We start from the raw sequence: 20,715 nt of genomic DNA, 5'->3' as shown, positions 1-20,715 counted from the left end.
GTTTGTTTCTGATGTTTTTGTTATCTAAGTGTTGTTGTTTCGTTTTTAGGTTATGTATAAAGTTTTAGGTTTACATTTTTATTTGCTGGTAAAATGGCACCACATACCAAACCTGTCGTTCCAAGCATTTCCGTTAAGGTTGGACAGTATTTAAAGGATTGTTTTTCAACTACCAGTGCTTGGAAACAGCATGAGGTTTTGAGAATATTACTTGAAAATGATACAAATGCCAATGCAACCAACATGGTTTGAAAATCACAGTATGATAATAAAACACAAATGTTGAGGTTATAATTTATCTTTCAGCTGAAGTCCAATGTTTTCAGCACTGTTCAACTTGACGATGTTTTAGCAGAAGCTGTTTCCTATTATTTTGTGTTTTTTCCAAATAAACACCCATGCAAAACTCTCTTAAGAAGGTGATCAAATGATTTTTATTTTGCACAAAAATTGCTATGCACATGAACAATAAACATAAAAATTAAATGGCATGGGCACCGATATAACCACATACTTCCATCAAGTTGGGAGTCCGAGAAATTATTGTTTTATGATTTTACTTAGATAACACTTAACTTTTATGAGAAAAGCTTGAAATTAGTTACTTTTTATTTCTTATTTAATTACTATTTTTTTTTAAGTTGTGATTTATTACCGTGGTCATGAAAATCATAGCTAAGTTGAAGACCTTTGTTAAGCAGTCATGTTGAACACAGCTGTGCTTATCATTAGTGTTATGAACTTTCCTCTTAACTAAGTAAAAACTTTTGTTGTTATATATGTTTTTATCAGTGTAATAAAGCAGTGCGATGAAAATACAATGCAAAGTTCATTTGTGGAAAAGGCATTTACGAGCCTATGTAACTCTGTCACAACACTTGATGTTACTGCTTGTCATATTATTCAAACTTACCAAATGTGTGTCAACTCATTATGGATGTCTCCTGAGTGTTTCATCTCACTTGTTGGTAACCTAACTGGATTAAAACCCTTAAGTTTTTCCATTTTGTTAACATTTTTATTTTACAGTGTCAAGTGCAGTTGATGTTGTTATACGCCATTCCTCCATGCTTTCCGAACCACTAAAACTATCAACAGAAATCACTCATATTTTAAACTTGATAAGCGAAGATTTGAAATGCATCAACACATTTCTGCATAAACGCCATCAAGAATTTAAAAGTTGTCAAATGGTTAAAACTCTCCATCGACTTGAAATTGAGTGCAAGACGTTGTTGTCTCAAGGTTGAAAATATTTCTTTTTCCTTTTCTGCATTGAAATAAATAGGGTTTGTTGCAGAACATTGCAGAGGAAACTGCTGGAATGCAGCTGCATTACTTTTACCAACTGTTGTTTTCTTGATTTCATCAAAGTCCTTTTATTTAATGGTATGAAATTTTAATGATAAAGTTCTGGGGATCGTTTGAAAAACGTTTTTTTATCTTTTTCTAGGCTACCATTTTGTTTTCATTGGACAAAAATGTTTGTAAAAGTGAATTGGATTCTCTTTCTTCTTCAGCAAAACTAGCAGTGTGCAATGGTATTTTAGTATTTGTCTCTTATAAAAATGTAGACCTTGCACAAGTAGACTCAGAAATGTTAGAATCCACAAATTCGACACTTCATAAAATTCTAAAATTGGCATTCAACTGGCTAAACGTTGTACTGACAAGGTAAGTTAAAATTATCAATGTAAAGATTGTTCAATATATTTTACTGAAAATGCATCTATTTGGAGCATGTTAAATGGTTACAGTGTTGTTGGTGTTCAGGATGAAATTGACATAGGAAGATGTGTCTTGCAATGGTCAACAGCATTGAGGTTTGTTATGTTCTATTGTATGTGTTCTGTAATATTTGTTTGTTTTACTAAATCAACCAGAAATATTTTTTCAGCACGCACATTGAAATTATCAATGTTAAAACAGAAGAATTTGCCAGTTATCTGCATTGGATTTTACCTTACACAAACATTGGACTTGATCATTCAACAGACCTTCTTCGCCACCAAGCTAGGGATGTTTTGCAAAACATACTCCAGGCTGCACATAACTTTAAACAAGGCAATTCATATTTTTGTAATTTGGACCTTTTGGTTTATGAACTTAATCCTGCTGGATGTTGGCGAGAAATTTATGTAATCGGTAAAGTGCATTTTATGTTACAGTTTTGACAGATGTCAAGACAGATTTTATCCAAGAAATATTGGCAAAAGTCATCAGTGGCAGTTGGGACAAGCGTGCTATCTATGTTTCTCTAAACTGCATCCTGAAACATTCTGCTCCCAGCACTATAATGCAGAGAAAACCAGATATTGTCACCCTGTTATTTGAAGGTAGTTTTCAGTTGTCAATTTCCAGTTTGTGTTTAATTCATAGTATTTGTTTTAGCAATGAGTGATCAGTCACTCGTACCGTATGCGTCAAACCTGTATCTTGGTCTGGCTAAAGCCTCACTTGACAATGGGCATAACAGAGAAAATGTGTACACCGAATTTTTGTTGCCTATTTTGACTGCCCTGAAGAGCAGTAATGAACACAATTTGCGACTTTTACTTGATGTAAGTTGACTTGTATTATTATAATGTATTGACTTGTGAGAAGACCAGAGAACCAGGATCTATATCTTAAATCTTAATTGATACGATATGGCAACAAATAGAGAAATCTACAACTGAATTTCTTATTTGCTTGCTCCAAAACATTCACATTAAAAGTTTTCTGCTCTGAAGATATTTATTTTTTTGCAGTATTGTCTGAGAAAAGTGCTGAAACTTTTTGGAACAGGTGGTTTGAATTTTATCATATCCAATGTAAAAACACACCAGAACATGGGTCTGAATATTTTAATTATGTGCCTGAGCACAGCACAGCAACTTGGATTGCTGCAGGTAATTTTTGAATAAAAACAACTTATGGTGAAGGTTGCAAATTGTGATTTTGTGATGTTGTTTTAGGATACAGTTGATTGTGCAGAAAGGGGTACTTGGAAATCTGGTGTGAATGTAAGTGTTTTAAAACAAGCACTTGTGCACCCATCTGGACAGGTAGACAATTCTGTTTTATTATTTTTTCACAATAAATTTCTCATGACAATTCCTATGTTTGTAATCACATTAGTGAACAGTTTAGCTTCCACTCATAAAATTCATCTATTTTTAGCTACGTTTGGATGCTTATTCACTGATATGTCAAAGCTGTAAACCTTCAGAGTTAATATCTGCTGTTGAACTAGATCTTATCAAAAATTCACTTCCTTACAGTATGACATCACAATGTCCAGCATTTCGACAACAATTGTTAAACATGCTTAAGAAGGTGAGATGCAATGTAGACAAAACTGCATGCAATTCATAACTATTTTTTTGCAGTTAATTTCTCGAATCAATTTAAACTACACAAAAGTTTTCAAGGAATTGTCTAAAAAGACCCCCATTATTTCTTCTGTTAAGTTAAACTCAGTCAAGTCGATATATGAGGTACAGAAAAGTTTAACGATCGTTGCTGAAATAATGACATATGAATCAAAATTATGAAACAGGATTTTGTGCGATGGCTGGTTGATACTTGCTTCAACCAGTTATTTGATGGGGCTTGTTATTCCCGGCGAAACATCTGCCTTACCATACTTTCCAATGTACTTGATACATTGCTCCCTGGCAAAGGTAATTGGGAACAAGACTTATGTTTTTCAATAGTTTTGCCTTATTTTCATGTCATTAAAGAAATGGTTTTCTTATCTCGTTGATTTTATGTTACAAATGAATGTAGTTAGTAATCTGTTGAAGAAAAAATGTTTTTTTTTTGATATGTTGACTTCAATCTCTGCTATTGAATTCGTACCTATATTTCACCAGGTTTATGCCCTCACCTAAGTGAAATTATTACAAAAGAAAGGATAGAAACATTGTGTGGAATGATGTATGATAATTATGAAGAAAACAGGGAGCTTGCTTTACATTTGCTATTGAGTAATAATGCTGCTGCAGTTAAAAAGCATGTAGGTGTATTTCATTGTTTTTTTTCAAAGCAGTTTATCTAAAAATGATGTTAGTGGCAATAGAATAGCATTTGTCATTGTTTTTTATTGTCAGTAAACTTTTCTGTAATTTGACCATGTTACTAAAATAATAATACGACATTTCTGGCCTTGAAGTTTGCAGATAATCTTGCGAAAAAAACAGCTTCAGCCATTAAACTTTGTCAAAAAACGTATAAACCTGAGGAATGTAAAGATGCTGCATATGACTTACGACTGGTGATTGCATTAGCTGATGACTCTACAAGTGAAACGTTAAGGTTCATATTATCACTTTGTGATTCAAAATCTGCATAAGCTTATACATAAACCTGATATCTTGTTTTGTACAGGATAATCGGTGAGATTTTATCAAACCTACAAGCAGATGTACAACTTGCCAAACAAAATCTTTTGCAATCACTTTCAAGGAGTTCATTGTATGGCAATTTATACTGCATCCGAATGCTGCTGGTCAACACTGCTTTGCTGTATGTTATACTAAATGCTTACCTCTGCTGTTTTGTCATATGTTACAAGCAGGTTCAAGGTGTTTGATAATGTAAATAGGATTTGGTTTAACATAAAAACTTACAAGGAACAAAGACTAATGACTGTCAACATCTTCCAGGGAAAACTCAGAATGGCGGAAATGTGTTTCAAAATGCATCGATGCAAGCATAGCTGTCTTTGATGCAGTATTCCCTGTTGTGGGTAGCATATCTCCTGAAGGCCATCTACCTGATGTCCTTGAAAGTGACCCAGAATCCAACTCATGGGATAATCTTCCAGACTTTTTGCGTCCACTGGTGGACAACACTCTTGTGTCCAATGGTAAATAATATCAGAACCCTTTATTGATATAAATAGATAAAACACTGTGTATATGTTTCCTTTAATGAATATTAGGATAAAAACCTAGAATATTGCTTTCATTTAAACATCTTTTTAATATGTGAGAAACAATGTCAATACATTAGAATTCCATGTAGGTAAAGCATGAGAAAAACGTTCCCCCGAAAACTTGTTTTTGAAAAATTTAATATTGGAAAACTTGCTAAAACCTAAGGCCATATCCACTAGAATAAAACACAATTTTTGTAACTTCTACTTTCTTTCCTTTCCGTTATGTTTTTTTTTACATTTGGTCTTCGCAGTAGCAGGTGACGTGGACGAGCGGTTGGCTGCGCAACGTGTGTTAGTTTCGTGTTGGAGAAGTGCGAAGGAATCGTCATTGCTCTTGCAAACCATCGCGACTGTTTGTCCGTGCGACGCCACCGAGAACTTGGGCGACGCGTTGTTGTCATGGCAACAGGTAACGATATTATTTTTTCTGTAGCTCTATTTGTATGAATAAGAGCTGTTTTTGAACACGGCACATTACGATTACCTGTCTGTACCGATAACATTTTTTTAGAAGACACCTAAGTTTGATGTACAGTGCATGGGACCCCAGTGTTTTGAATACGGTTTTTGCTTTGCTAGTTACTCGACATCGGACTTCATTTACGACGTCAGCTGATGAACGCCCGTCACCGGGGTGCTTTCGAAATCGCCTATTCGGCATTTAAGGCCTATTGTCCGCTGCTTTGGAGGTAAGACCTAATCACTTTTATATATCCTTGGCATTATGATTCTACTGTTATTGACAATGTTACGCAATCATATTTCTACCAAACCGCTGCTTGGCCCGTTTTGTTGGACAAAAAATTATTCAAATAATAAAGGCCAAATAAACGACTGTTTTTTGCTATTATTTCTCGTTGTTCCCAGGAAGAGAAACCGTCAATTGAGTCGTTACCTCATTGAATGGTTGAATTCGGTTGTGGAAGATGTTTGCGATCCTGTGAAGTCCAAGTTACTTTGCTCAACGCGAAGAAGTGCCGGATTGCCATTCTTGGCGCAGGTGAGATAACACTTTGTTGTGTACATTTAGATGGCTTGTGCTAGCAAAATTTTGCAATGACAGTCCCTTAACTTCTTTGTATTTTATATCCATACAAAATTCCCACTGTCGATAATGCGTCGTTCAATTTGCAACTGTTATTTTGACAGCATGAAAACATTTTTCAGGGTTTTAGGCATTTAATGATATTTTGTGCCGCATGTAGGCGCTGCTGAGTAGCGATAAAGGCAATGAAATACGGGCTTGCCTTCGTCACGTCATGGCATCACTGCTGATGGTATTGGAGAGCGATTCGAATTATGACACTGTTTCCAAGGTATGAAAATAGTTTGACATAATTTTTAACGAACAGTATGTTCTTGGGTTTTTTTGCAACAATTGATTTATTTCCAAATTAATCTGACTGGTGCCAAAGGTCGAAGAATTTTGTTTTGTTAGCTCATACATATCGAAACAGTGCGTGTACACACCCTGTCTGCACCTCTCTCATATATATCCTTCCACAAAATGTGGGTGATTTTTTAACAAATCTCGATCATGTTATCATGTTTTGATTTTTTCGTTTTATGGTTGCAGTACGCATATTAAAAAACGTTGAATGTCAACTAAATTGTAGTCCCATTAAACCTGAATGCAAAACCACTTCCTTGTCTTCGTTTTGCTCAAGTGTCTGGTTTACTGGCAAACCGCTTTCAGGTTCACGCCCTCAACGTTGCCCAAGGTTTAATACGCGATGCTTCCCTGGGCGAGGAAGTCGGCCCCTACCTCTCACTCTACACGATTACGGCAATAAAGGGTGAGTCACCGAAACCGAAACCAGACCCCCAATCAGACGGGTCATCGACCACGGTTTCTCTTGTGTGTTATCATGAGTAATCCCAGCGAAGTGTTTCGACGTATTCTTTTTGAAGGTATCGCCTGTCGCGTCTGGTCGATTCGAAATTCGTCTACTTTGCTCTTTTCTGCGCTGGTGACCCGAATTTTCGGCGTGAAAAGAGAAAAGGACCTGGAAAGTTCGGCCAAAAACAGGTGCGTGCCGTTTCGTGCGCCACATGTTATTTGATTAATTACCTCCATTGTAATGATAAGAAGCCGTCCTGAGTCATTCTACGTCACGCCGTGTGTTGTGTTTCAGGATGTCGAGTCATGAGTTCTTCACACGTCTCCCCCAACTCCGGGAATTCCTCTTGGATCATCTCGATCGCAACACTACTGCTGACGAAAGTTCTACCCTTTCAAGTATTTATTCTATTCGAAACTCGATAACTTTGGTAAATGAGGAATTTGTATGAGTATTGTAGTAACATTTACGTCCTGTTGTCATTCACACCACTGTCTGTTCCATACTATTGTGGTAATTGTGACTTTGTCACAGATGTTGTGTTGTATAAATCACACCAATTGTAATTATGTTACTTTTAAGCTTTGAAAGTGGTTCGTCACACTGAGATGCACTCCAGAATCTACCCCGATTTGCTTCTACTTTCCCGTCTTTATCCTTCCTCAAATTCCCCACATTCCCTCGATGATTTTGTGCCCTGCCTAACGAGGTACTTCCGTTTCGTGTGTGCATTGCGTATTTCCGTCATTTGCAGGTTCATGGCCGTAAAGTAAGACTTGGAAGTTATCCAAAATATCGCAATAGGCGAGACACTTCATACTGGTTAAATGCCAAGATTTTTGTCGGAAAATTTAAGATTCTGTTTTCTATAATACCATTGTTTAAAACAAAGGCGAAACAATTGTATTGTTACCAAATCTCTTACACAAGGCCATTGTCTAAGAGCGCCTTGTGAAAAAAACATTTTGTAAAATCCGAAGATCCTGTATCGATTTCACAATGCAATCCGCCTGTCACGTTTTTCGTGTAGTCCCTAAATGCCTGACTTTAAAAAACGATGTTGTTTTAGGTGCCTGGGCAGTTCCATATTCAAAATAAGGAGCATGGCCGCGACCGCTCTATCGTGCGTCGTTAAAACTGAGAATATCGGCGTCACAATCACCTTCTTGTGCGATTCTCTGAAGTCATTCTCGTCACAGAACGACCTGCACGGACGTCTGATGGCGGTGAGTCCCCGACATCGTGATAGTGATATTTTTGCACGTGACTGTAATTGGATAAAGCCGCCAATATTAAACCACTGCGCGTTTTTCCGATTAAATCTGTTCACGGAGTTTCCACCCGATCACGTTTTTCTCGTGTCGTAAGGAGCGCTCCTCCCCTTTCCAGCATGAAAATCGCCTGTTTGAACTTAATGCTGCAGCGGCAAGCACGGTTAAAGTTACATATTTCGCCATACTTGGTATGTTAATTAAACAAACGCAGAAAGAAATGCACTACGGGCGCTTACCGCTAGTGGGCGCCAAAAATCTGTGCGTTTTGTTTTATGCTCGTTTGGCTTTCAACGACAAACAGGGTAACACACCGGACCTGATGGTCACTTACGAGATGATTTTCACCACTTCCCTGCCCTCTGTTTGACTGTGAAACGTTTCACGCTTCGGGAGATCCCCTCCTTTTCGTTTGTGATTGTGTATTTTTAAATCTTGTATTCCAGCTGGGGCAGCTGCACGCCAAACGCCGCTCAACTTCGTGCAAGAATTCGCCTATCAACACCGAGCACGCGCTGGCATTCTTGACCGACCTCCTGCCGCATAGCTGGCTCGCATCACGGTAAGCGACCGATGTAGTGAATAGACTGGCTCGCCTGAAGCGCCATAAACCGTGGTAAGTTGCCAATGATGCCAACCGCCCGACAAGACGTGCGCAGAGTTGGTCCTCGGCCTTGTAATCTTGTAGGTGGGGTTAGAGTGCGTTGGTTTGACTCCGTGTTCGCTGGGAGTGAGTCTTTGCCGCTCACCACGCGGTCTTGGCTTTCATGTCGTACACTGCGTTAACAACACCCTCGTATCTCTCAGCCTTGTAAGACGCCGTGCCTCGCAAAGGAGCATTTATGTGTTTTGGTATAAAACTTGGTCGGTTCAGGGGGTTGATTTTACAGTTGCCGGAGTTGATTTTCGCTGTAGGCACAACGGGAGGGTAAAGCAATTCGTTCTTACAACCGATGACGTGTGTTTATCTGATGCCGTACACACAGCCAAGTAAATACAGTCCCGTGCCCAACGAAGGATATTCTGGGAGTTATACACCTTACGCCCTGATGAAAACCCAATTTCCATTCAATAAAAATTTGACTAACTGCTTTTGTCACATGTTACGTATTTGGTTTTCCGAAACAAGTGTTTCGGTTGGTGAGGCTAGCTATTTTTTATTCGCCATGGTTAAATATAGATCCGACATTTCTTTGTTGACATATGTTTATTTCCAGCCGTAACCCGTGCCCGATGACTCGCGCAATATATTTGGAATTGCTCGTGCAAGTCGTGGAGGACATAAAAAACTCTTCTGGTAAGACTTATTGTTATGCAAGGTATTTGTGCATGGTATTGTTCGTACAAACGCATGACAATTTTTTTCTCACAACGCAACGCTTGGTAATATTGGCTCACGTTAGGACATTTGTATTTGGTCACACCTGAAATTGAAAATCATGTTATAGTGTATGGATACATACAACAGCTATATACATTACTTGCAAAACTCAAAAAACTGCCCACGTATGGGAAAGTCCAACTCGCATGTTTTTATTGGCGTGATTCGGTGAACCAAGAGTAGAATATTCCAGTTATCACGACCACAAAAAAACCATACAGAGGCAACCACCAAGAACGAGATGATCTTTCCAGTTGTGTTTGTTGTTATCGAACGTCATTGCTTCGGATCTTGGACCCAAGCGACGAAAGTTGCACAAGCCGCCGTAACCGCGTTCTTGCCATGCTGGCTTATCAACAGGCTCATTGTACAGAGCCTCCTAGTTGCATCCCAATATGGACACACCCGTTACTGGAAAGGTGCGCCTCAGACTGACTTGTGTATATGTTCAGATAACGATCTACACGGCGTGACGTCAGAACTGTCGGATTTGCGTGCTGACGTAAAAGGCTGCGTTGCGGAAAGAGGGGTGGTTGGGCAAAGTTTCTGTGATCGAGCTGTGGGGAGAGCTGTCGTGTATTTTTACATTTGGTGAGTGAGTGTAATTTACTGCGTTCTGAAATAGTGCACTGATCCGATTAAACCAGGCCCATTGATTCAAATCTCTCGTAAATACCTTCAGTTTAGCATATACTGTGCTCTGGGTAAATATGCTTGGAAACTCATGCCTTAAATATTAAATATGGTGGTTTGAATAAAGCCGCATACCTCATGAACGCGATTCTTGGAAATCATCCCGAGGAATCAATTTTTTTTGTCCATGTAATAAAGTTCAGTTTCGCAAATAATTTTTGATTTGTGTACAGACGCCTTGACTTGAGTACCACAATACTTCAGGCAAAATTGGTGTTGATACAAAATATGCAAACTGTGCACACATGTATAATGGTGATGTAATTTTTACCGAACAACACCTCCAACACGCCGTACAGCACAACCAACTGGTTCATTGATATGGTGAAACTTGGCAGTTTTTAAACCGCGGGGCTGCGTTAGGTCGAGTTTGTATGTAATGTGGTCCGCCTCTTTTAATCATCGCGTTATGGAACGTTGTTGTGTGGGTTGGATCAACTTCACCTCCATTTCAGAAAACCTCACGTTTACTTCACGCCTCGTTAGCGTCGTAATTGAGTGTCTCGACATATACTCATTCCTGTACCTGCATATGGAGATCTTGGTTTCTTGCTATTTAAAGATAACACTGTTTGTTCGTGGATTCCGTGGTATGCCTCGGAGGCTGTCTATGAATTACAAAAACAACAGTTTTTTGGAACACAACTCACGGGTTTTCTCATAACTCTGAGTAAAAAGAGACCGATGGCCCATATTGCTAGTCCCTTTATGCTCACAACAGTTTTTATTTTTCTCTTTGTTTCGATGTTTTCAAAAGTGCGATGAGAAACATTTTGTGTGTGTATGAATGTTGTGTTGGCAATGTAAATCATAGAGTCTTAATATTTTTTGTTGATTTGCGAACACATATACATAATTAATTTAAAAAAACAGCTGATGTTTTTTATGCACACAAAAATATGAATTATCGTTTCACCATTTGCATCCAAATTTGGCAGGAAACTGTCTCCGCCTTCAGATGTTTGCAGCGTATTGATCAGCCCTCGAATTGACCTCAAAATATCTGCACTGGAAGCCTTCCTCCATCTAGCTTCCAGTGGAAACCCGCTCGGTAATGAAGCGTATCTTTGTCATCTTTATTCTCTTGTCATTTTCTGCACCGCCATGAACCCTCCGCCTTTGCAGATCCGTCAGATCGAAAGAAGCTTTTTCAGGCCGTGGCGTCTCTCACTGCTACGGAAAAAGACCAACGCACGCTCCGACTTGTAAGTACTCTGCGCTACGCATTAATTATGCAATTCGATTTGCATACAGCTTTGCCCCGGCCTGTACCCTGACCGGTTTGATTTTCCCGCCTCATTTTCTGTTGCGAAGGCCTACGAAAATTTACCTCACTTGACAAGCGCGTCGAATTGCGGCTTGTCAATCGAGCGAGGGCTCCGTCTTGCGGAAGATTTGTCTCCAAACAACTGTCTACTTTCATCTGTGGCTGTTGCAGTGGCTCGCTGCATCAACCTTGCGCTGTCAGAAAACGAGGTAGCCTTTATTTTGTTTTTAACTTTGCACTGATGCCCAAAACGAATCTGTTCGATCGTCTAGGTTTGCGGAAATCCCTCGCAGCTCCTTACGCAACGTAAAATTCCCCTTGCACCGACGATTCGAGTTGGGATGTGTATTGCGGGTTAACGTGGGGTCATGTTTTTGATTTTGGAGATAACCTGATTAAATAGTAAGGGGGCTTTTCCTTTGACGGTTGGCCAACCATAGATTGGTTTTATTTGCATTAAATTACCGGTAATGTATCAAAATATTGTGCAATCTTCAGATATTTGTTATATTATCTGATCGGTGCCTTGAACAACTTTACATGTAACTTAATAATCTGTTCTTCTGGCAAAGATAAAACGTAACTTTATTCACCGACGTTTCGCCTGTTATTCAACAAGGCTTCCTCAAGGTAATGGTACAGCACACACTAACGCCAAAAAACGTGCCAACACGAAAAGGGGGATAACGTTAACACCGCTTGTAAAATCATGTGATGTATAAAAAATAGGCGGGAAAACTACAGTTACAGTAAGTTGTTATAGAGCACCGGGAAGTAAACGCACTGTTCCCTATCATTAACACAGCGATTGTTCTTGTGGATCAACTTTACATGGTTTGTTGTGTATGGCCAAAATTCAAATATGTAATAACCAACCAAACATGTAGTGCAGTTTTAATTCTTAAAGCAAATCGCTTACTGATATAAAACTGAACCCGCCCGATACACACAGTTTTGGTATTTTCTGCCAACACTTCGCAAACCTCACAGCATGTTTTGCGCAGAAAGGTCGTGGGCGCGTGGTGGAGTCATACCAACGTCGGTGGATGCAGCTTGCAACCCAGGTTTTCGACCCCAGAATTAAAGACAATGCGGATGTGAGACAAGCGATCACCGGATGCTTTGACGCAGTTGCGTTTCAACTTCTCAGTGCCGACCCTGCTCAAGGTAACATCATGCGATCCACCCAACCACCCACCACCCACACCACACTATCCCCACTCCTTTGTGCGACCTCAAGTGGCAAACTGAGACGTCTATTGTTACTCTGTGACGTCACAGTGGCACTTGATCTTCGCGCGCGCGCCTTACAAAAGCGCCCCAGGTGGCTCCCATCTGCACCCACCACAAGCTTGGGAACTGTCCAGCTACAAGCGAACAGCTCCAACCGGCAACTTACAGCACACGCATGCTCGGGTTTAAACAAAGGCCGCTGTACCCGAAACCGCGAAGCGAGCCGCGGCCTTCAGCCTGTTTACGGCTTGCTGATGAATTGTGGTCGCGTCGGCTTATCGATGCCCTTTTAAACGTAAGCAGACGCCGTGCCCGATCCATCCGCTCTTCCTATCCGTTTACTTGGTTGCTGCTGCGCCCTGCAGCACTTACATAATACCATTGCGTCGTATCGGGTTTTTCCTGTTGGTCATGTGATTGAAAACTTCGTGACCGAGTGGCTTGACAGGGCTGATGAAGTAGGCGCACAAATCAATTTACCCGGAGAAAAATATTACGCAAAAGTACCTTACCTTTGCAGCGTGACAAATTTAAAGCTACTACGGGTTTTGCCTTTAGATACCACCACACACTATGCCCAAAAAAGAAAAAAATGCCTCGACGATCATTTGCACGTTCCCATGGTGCAGCACGATACGCAGATTAACCGACAACAAACCGACCGACAAACGGGCTACTGTTGTTATGTGTATTCAAACCTCGGGAAAATTTCGGCGAAATCTCCGAACGGCGACAAACACCCATGGATTAGCTTTAAACCGCTCCACGGTAAACAACAAGAATGTGTAGCCGAGTCGCCAGAGGCACTTCCACGCTGTTTGTTGTTGTGTTGTAGATCGCACATCAACTCAACGCTGAATGTTGGCGTGAACTCGTTTTTGGGTATTATCGCAAACCCCCTATATATCCGTTGGTTTCCGTATACGCAATAGCCCGCCGTAAATCATTGTTTTTCTCCACGGAATTACACCCAAGCGCGGCCTCTTCGAAATCAATCAATGCCCTTTCGTGGATATTTTCTCCATTGCCGGCTTACGCAAAGGCCGTATCTAATAGCAAATTGGATTATCGCCTTGGCGCGTGCATTGCACCGATTAAATCTGTTTTCTGTCACCAAAATACCTGCCGGCTTATGCTTTTGCGTTATTACATCACGCGCGATCAGTGTGCGCGCTGGAAGCTGGTGACCTTTGTATATTAAAGATTTTTTTTGGCTAACACTCGTGATGTCATTGATAGTTACGAAACCACTATATTAAGCGCGATTTCCGCTCTTTGCCTTTCGGATCTTAAACATAACGCGCGGTTGTTAGTTTTTGGTGCAGACGCGTGCTAGTTACAAGACTTTCCCTACATAAACGCAATCCAACGGAGCAAGTACACGCGTCACACGTTACGTCACCGAAATCCTTTAGCGAAGAACTTCGGACGCAAATCGGCCCTCGCACTTCATCCATTGTTTTTAAGGACTCACAAACCTCTACAAACGTTGGGCACTCCTCCCCAGAGCCGCGTGCTACCTACGCGCGCCCTTGTAAAGGACGATTGAAGATGGTCATCGTGATTTCGCGTTTTCCGACGCTTGGGATTACAGCTTGTCAGCTGTTTCCACTCCACCACCAACCTATCACACAAAAAGCCCTGTAATCTCCTTTCGTAATAACCAAAGCAACGCGAGGATCTTTTTACCCTCAAACACAGTTTGGTGTTCGAAGCAAAGTCCGTATATGTTGTGTTACTAAAAATAGACGACAACCTCTTGAATGTTTGCTTGCTATTTTTTGTCGATTGCCGCGGGATTTTCTTACAAGATGTAGCGTACAATAAACCCTCTCGGTGTTTTACTCACTTTACACCTACAGCACCGGCGCCCACAGATTGTTTTAGTATCTAAAGCTTACAATTGCTTGTTTTCGTTCTTTCACGTTCGACGTTTCGGAGTCACCATTCATCACTTTTACCATGGTTTTGATATTTACCCATTTTAAACTTTCATTGGGACAACAACGATCGTATATTTGTGTGATTTTAAGCCATATGTCACGGTCCCAAGCACTCAACAACCGAGGTGCGGTTTGTTGATATAGTACGTGGGCTTTGGATTTATTGCTCCGAAAATAGCTTATTACAAGTTCAGGCCATTTTAGCCTCATCCGCTCGTTATTAACGGTGGTCCAGGTACCTTATTTCAAAAAAACTTTTTGAGAACTCGATTGAATCCAATATTCGATTGAGTAAATTGTTGGGTCCTCTTATCACCTGTAAACACGCATTGTATTGGTTCGTGCTGAATTCAGAAAAGCTTTCAAGCGATCTGTCTCTTTTTGAAAATCTTTGACGCACCTAGATGAATATTTTTTCACCTGCCCTAACATACAAATTAAAACTTCGCGGCCCGTAACTTTATCGCTGCCAAATCTCGCATTCACGCATCGATCGTATAAGATTTGGGCCAGAGAACCCAACATCAGATTAAGGTCAGAGTGGTGTTTTGTGCAAAATAATTCTGACATTTACGTCAATATTGCGTTGTATACAAACGCTATTGGTCCATCTCGAGCGAAGTGAAAACCGTTATTCGACCTCCGCACGTATATGGCACGAGGAGACGTGGGGTTAGTTTTGTAGCAAAGATAGTTTGTAGGCGTATGTCCTTTCGGCACTCCCCGCACAAAACGAGCGTTTATAGACAGCACAACAAGCGTTGTTGTGTTCCTTACCGCATTCCGAATGTTTTTAGATTACCCCCACAATTAATTTTGGGCTCCGCGGTCTTTACGCCTGGTAAATGGGAACTTTCCTGGCCTTAGGAAAGCGTTTCATATAACAAACTGACTTCCTGCAATCGATAATACTGTGTAGGGGTAATTTTAAAGTGAAACCATGTCTTGAATGAGAATAAAATTGTGGGTTGTGTCGTTTGCGTGTAACGATCTATTTCGTTGTATTTAAAACTGGCAGCAGCATCTTAGTGACTTTCGACGATTCCAAAAGATGAGTGATCAGTAACACGTACACATCCCAATGGTAAACTGTTCCGCGTAACAAAAGGCCCAAAAACACACACATGTCCCGTATCTCTACCACAATGAATGCTACACAGCGAATGCGAACAAAGCTGTGAGGTCGGGTGCGTGGTATTCGTCGTAGATCATTTTTCAGCATATGTCCTTTCGACACTTGCCGTCCCATGCACTCGTGTTTACTGGCACCGCAGCCTGAGGAGTCCGCCAGCAGGAAACTGCGGAAGCGCGGCTCTTTTTGTGCGGCGTTCCCCGCCAAATCCATCACAATGCGGCCCGAATTCCTGGAATACAAAATCACTGGGCGTCGTGACACCTCACCCGCCGACGTCGGAAGCCGCGCCGAAGAAAAGGATGTAAAGTAGAACAAAATGATTTTTTGGACGGATGTCTCGAGTTGCCTCATTAGTTAATTGACGTATCCCATCTTTGTTTGAACAAAACCGGAATCCGCCAAAACGCTGTGTCCAGACGAACCTTTCATCCAATCACGTCATGCAGCTGTTGGCTGTGAATGTGTATGGAGGCCATTGTCGCAGAAGTTCGACGGAGGTCGCTTCTGAGAATTGAATGTCAAGCTTATTTCGCAGAAATTCGCAGGCGACCCTTGAAAAGTTGTGCGTGGGTGGAAACTTACACGAACGCGGGTGTTGTCTTATTATAGTTTGGTGACATCAGTGAATTTCTCCATACCCGATTTTGTGTATTGAATTTCGTGAGTTTAAGCAGGATATATGCCACGGCTTGAGTGAGTAAGGCTTGAGTAAGTACTATTTCTGGAGAACGTTGATATGGTTGGCATCGAAACTTAATCGAGCGATCCAAGAAAATACAAACAATCATTTAAAGTGTGGCCAACTTGTGCACTTAAAAGCCAGTCATTTCTATGTTTTTACGCGCATTTAACGTGAATTATCGCCGTAGTCCAGATTTGCGTTTGCTTTGAAAACTTCACAGTACGACCGGTAGATAATAACCCTTAAATCCAGTATTGTGTTGTGGGTCGTGACTCCGGTCTGTTTACATTTTTTCGGTTTTATGTTTTCTGGCAAATAGGATTTCTCCACAGTGCAACACAATACCTCTTGTTTTCGCAGAACCTTCGCCTTTCGTCGCGTGGCGTCTCCTCTTTGCTATGTTAATTGACGAAGACGAATCGACCCGTTCGCAAGCCTCACTTCTCGTACACAAGGTGGCGCTCCAGTGCGGCCTAAAGGAAGGCAAGTATTTGTGACGTGTCACTATTGGACACGATTTTGTCTTGTGTTTGGATGGAAGACATAAAGTTCCTTAAATCGATTTTTTTTAAAAAAAACTTTCTAGACATTACTTTTTATGAGATTTTTAGTGCAACGAAGACCAAATAAAGTTATGAGCAGGAGATCTATACATTTTATAAATGTTTTAACAAAAATAATGCATTTTTAACCACTGCAGACATCGCAAACCCTTAAAAACCTTCCTTTTTTAATTGTCACGGAATGTAATTTATATAGGATTTTGTTTAACTCCGCATGCTATATGGCTAAACATAGCCCGCAACCATTTCAACACTTGTTTCTTGCCTTCCATTAAGGCACCATGAATTTATTTTTTGGTGGGGGTGCTTTTGGCTCCGGGCGAGTTGTTTTGCAAACATCCCCTGTACGCAGGCGTTCCATTCGTCGACTCCCTGGCTCTGGAAACGGCCGCCGACTGTCTCTTCAAATTACTCGGCACAAAGCATGCGGAACAGTGCCGCAACATCCTGCGTGACGTCAGCAACTGTAGCTCCGTCAATGAGGTAAACTATTTTCAGGCGTTACTCTGTTTTGTGCTCGGTGAATTTTCGGCGAAAAGGTCAGAATTGCAAGCCCCCGGCGACATAAACAGTTTCGGCGGGAACTTAGCTGTTTACGCGCGGTATGTTCTCCTGAATGGTCTGTGTTTGTTTCGGTGTACAGGCACGTTACTCAGCAACGGGGGTATAGCCCCCAAACCCGACAACGCAAATAACTAATGCTTCTGCAACTGCAACTAAATGGAATCAAAATGATCTTTAAACTATTAGTAACATGTGGTATTTGCAGGTACATGTGCAGCTCGTACTGCAAGCCGAATAAATTTTGTTATATGTTTTGTAATCCTTAATTCTTCAATACACAAATTGCGAGCCCTTTCCCTGTTATCTCGTGTTTATGTTCTGACGTGCGCCTGGAGGTAGGTATCATGTTGTCCTTGAAACAAAATCGTTTTCCCAAAAAATATCGCCTGAAACTTGACGCGACCTTTCCATCGCGCAATGCTCATCCAAAAACGCGGTTTCTGGATATTCGCCCCTTTTGTGGGTATGCTGACGTAACGAAGGTCCTTTGTCACCTTGTGGTGTTTCAGGTTCTTGCGCCGTGCTGTAAATAACAACGTTGTTGTGATTCATGTTGCACTGTTCTCTGTCATTGCACGGCATTTAGAGTTCAATGATATAGACCATGCACAAACAACATTCCAAAGTGCGTTGGGTATTTTACAAATCAAGGTATGTGTTTCCGATCGAACGGTTTAACGAATGCTTCTTCAAATATTTCGTTGAAATCTTAGACGTTTATTTTTCCTTCAACAGCCAATGACGTCTTCCAAAAACAGATTTCTTATCATGTATTGTACAGGCAACATTGCCTCAATAGGCAATCGGCATTTCGACAGATTGTACTTGAGTACATGATGTCTTGGCCAACCGCGACCGTCCAGCCCAAGGCCTTGCAGTAACATTATTGTATGTCGGTAATGCCCTTCACCGTCGCAATGCATCACCCATCGCAAACTTACCACAGCCAAAACCGCGTTTCTATCGTGTCGATCACTCACTCCCAGCCTCAACGCATGTACGGAAAGCACCGTGCATCCCTTGTCGGGTTTGACACTGCGCCGAAACCGCCTGTGCCAGACGTCCATGCGTTGCCTCATCCCAGAAAATCGGCCCGAGCCGAGGCGAAACCCGATCCGGCATCCGTATTTTGCAAACTTAGTCAGCGGTCGGGGGTCGTTATGATGACTAATCAACAAAGCCTCTTTGCGCCCGAGCTCAAGTGTTTGCCTCTGCCTAGCAGTGTGTCGCGTTTTGGCCTGTTCCAAGCCTCTAACCCAGACTTTAGTCGTTCGAATGCGACAACGCCGGATAAGTCGCATTCAATTGTCACTGAAGCGAGTAGTTGAAACGCTGGGCACGTTTTTACTACATTGTCTCAAATTGACTGCTTGTATGTTTTCATTTTGAGCATTCACACCGCCCTTACCCTCGGTACTAAGTCGACTGTTCCTTAGTATTAAATTTTTATCTAATTTTCAATTAACGGCTTTACTGTTACTGCTTGTCGCGTTTTTTTAATAAGGCATATTTTGGTGAGTTTGGCGTTATGTTTTGCCTCAAACAAACTTAATCCAGCAGCAAATGCAACGTTAGTATCAACCAATTAAGTTTGTTGAAGACGAGCCTCCTTGTGTGTTCACCTACATATATGTAGTATTTTATGGTAAATGCGATTTCATTGCTTTCACATTGCAGGACAATATAGGTGGCGCCAAAGAGTCCAGGGTTTTTGACCGCGGGGAGGGAAACACATACACCGAGCGTCACGTGATCGAATGCCTCGCCCGCCGATTCGCTGACGGAGCAGCCACGTGACACAACAATCTTCGGCTTGCTGAGGAGCGCGTGGGCGGTTCCAAGAGGTTTATCGCCATGGCGGGTTTGGCGTTTTGATTATGATGCAGTGAACGATGTTGAAAATGTTGAGTCACGTGTTGTATGAACGATAACGCTCGTGACCCCGACAAAGTTGCAATTCAACGCTCGTGAAATGCTGATGTGTGTATTTGGCTTATTTGACATCCGCCACTGTGCTGTGGTGAAAGATATGCCAGATTTCAAATGTATTTGAAGAAAGCCCCCCTTCAATTTCCGACATCGTGCTCTATTTATCTAGCACCGAAAATAAAGTTCAAACTTGTTGGCTATATAGTTTCGTATTTATATCTGTGTATCTTCGAAGGCATGTTAGTCATGTCAGAATCTTGCAGAACAGACTCGTTTCTGCTCAAGGCGGTGCGAACGCCATCAACACGTTCCTTGACAAGTTTTCCTATATCTTAAACCACACTCCCGTAACGAAGATTTAAAACGCCGAGCACGAAGTTGACCCAGTTCAAAGTCTTCCCGTGCCTTGTGCGTTTTTCCGGCAACCGCAAGGCCGATTGCCGTGGAAGATATAGCAAGGCGGTTTTACCCGTTCTCTGCTCCCGATTTGGCGTTGGTGGCGAAGTCCCGCTTAAGAAAACAAATATGTACGACCTGAATAGCGTCGCTGTCAATGTGGGGTTTCTCCAATCAATGGCACCCCTGTGGTTCTATTTTGCTCTAATTTTGGCTTTACCATTCTTTAAGGTGGGGGCTTTTGACCTATACTGAAGAAAAATCGGCGCGAAAATTTGTCATTACGTCACTTGTTTCGTGTCACGGCGACCTAAAATTCATGGATAAATTTGATTACAAAAGGTTACAACGTACGTCGTTGAAAGCGCTAAGGCAAATTTGTGACAGCTAAAGCGCTAACAAACCGAATTGGCGGTTTTTTTAGTTCCCCCCCAGTGTCATGCACGTGTAATCTACAATACCGCACGACACACCAGCTCCATTTCGTTTCTCGATAATTGCCTGGTCCAGTGCGTTGGCGTGCTATTTGAGGCGTTCGTTTGCGCCAAAGTGCTTCTTACACGTCCTGCCATCCACACAGCACGAACTCGGATAACCCCGAGTACTGCTTGGTTGACACAATAGTGATTTACGAACCCCAGCGTTTGCGCATCCAGGGAAACCGCTCGGCCGCTACAAATTGTGAGCATCGCATCTTGCAACTATACTACAAGCCAGTCTTCCCAAACTGAGAGTCGCAATGCCCCAATGACACACGAACTACAACATTTACTTGAGTTGTTAACAATCGCAACAAAACATCTAAACGTTACTGTCATACTAACCTGACGGGCCGCGAAAATTTAACCAGTTACAGAAGTCGGGAGCAAAAAGGTTTGGCATGGTCTGTTACA

At 41.5% G+C, this 20,715-nt stretch overlaps 1 protein-coding gene across 1 annotated transcript; it reads left to right on the top strand.

The window, feature by feature from the left end:
• Positions 1-64: 64 nt before the first annotated feature.
• Positions 65-19,616, top strand: LOC145898429 (tRNA (32-2'-O)-methyltransferase regulator THADA-like). Its single transcript, XM_082986873.1, is given in 38 exon segments — positions 65-246; positions 307-419; positions 793-950; positions 997-1,245; positions 1,301-1,389; positions 1,454-1,674; positions 1,758-1,823; positions 1,898-2,096; positions 2,186-2,336; positions 2,392-2,561; positions 2,751-2,891; positions 2,958-3,047; positions 3,163-3,318; positions 3,372-3,479; positions 3,542-3,665; positions 3,858-4,000; positions 4,157-4,299; positions 4,372-4,509; positions 4,650-4,852; positions 5,176-5,333; positions 5,504-5,613; positions 5,792-5,924; positions 6,130-6,240; positions 6,621-6,720; positions 6,836-6,953; positions 7,060-7,163; positions 7,348-7,474; positions 7,835-7,991; positions 8,483-8,598; positions 9,254-9,333; positions 9,870-10,008; positions 11,049-11,161; positions 11,236-11,315; positions 11,425-11,586; positions 12,382-12,544; positions 16,731-16,853; positions 17,286-17,416; positions 19,175-19,616. Coding segments are annotated over 38 exon segments (5,160 nt in total). The 5' UTR covers positions 65-93; the 3' UTR covers positions 19,295-19,616.
• The last annotated feature ends 1,099 nt before the right edge of the window (positions 19,617-20,715 follow it).

The sequence above is a fragment of the Ascidia mentula genome, chromosome 4 (assembly GCF_947561715.1).
Source record: "Ascidia mentula chromosome 4, kaAscMent1.1, whole genome shotgun sequence".
Classification (NCBI taxonomy): Eukaryota; Metazoa; Chordata; class Ascidiacea; order Phlebobranchia; family Ascidiidae; genus Ascidia; species Ascidia mentula.
The sequence above is the reverse complement of the archived record's forward strand: the minus strand, read 5'-3'. Positions and strand labels throughout refer to the sequence as shown.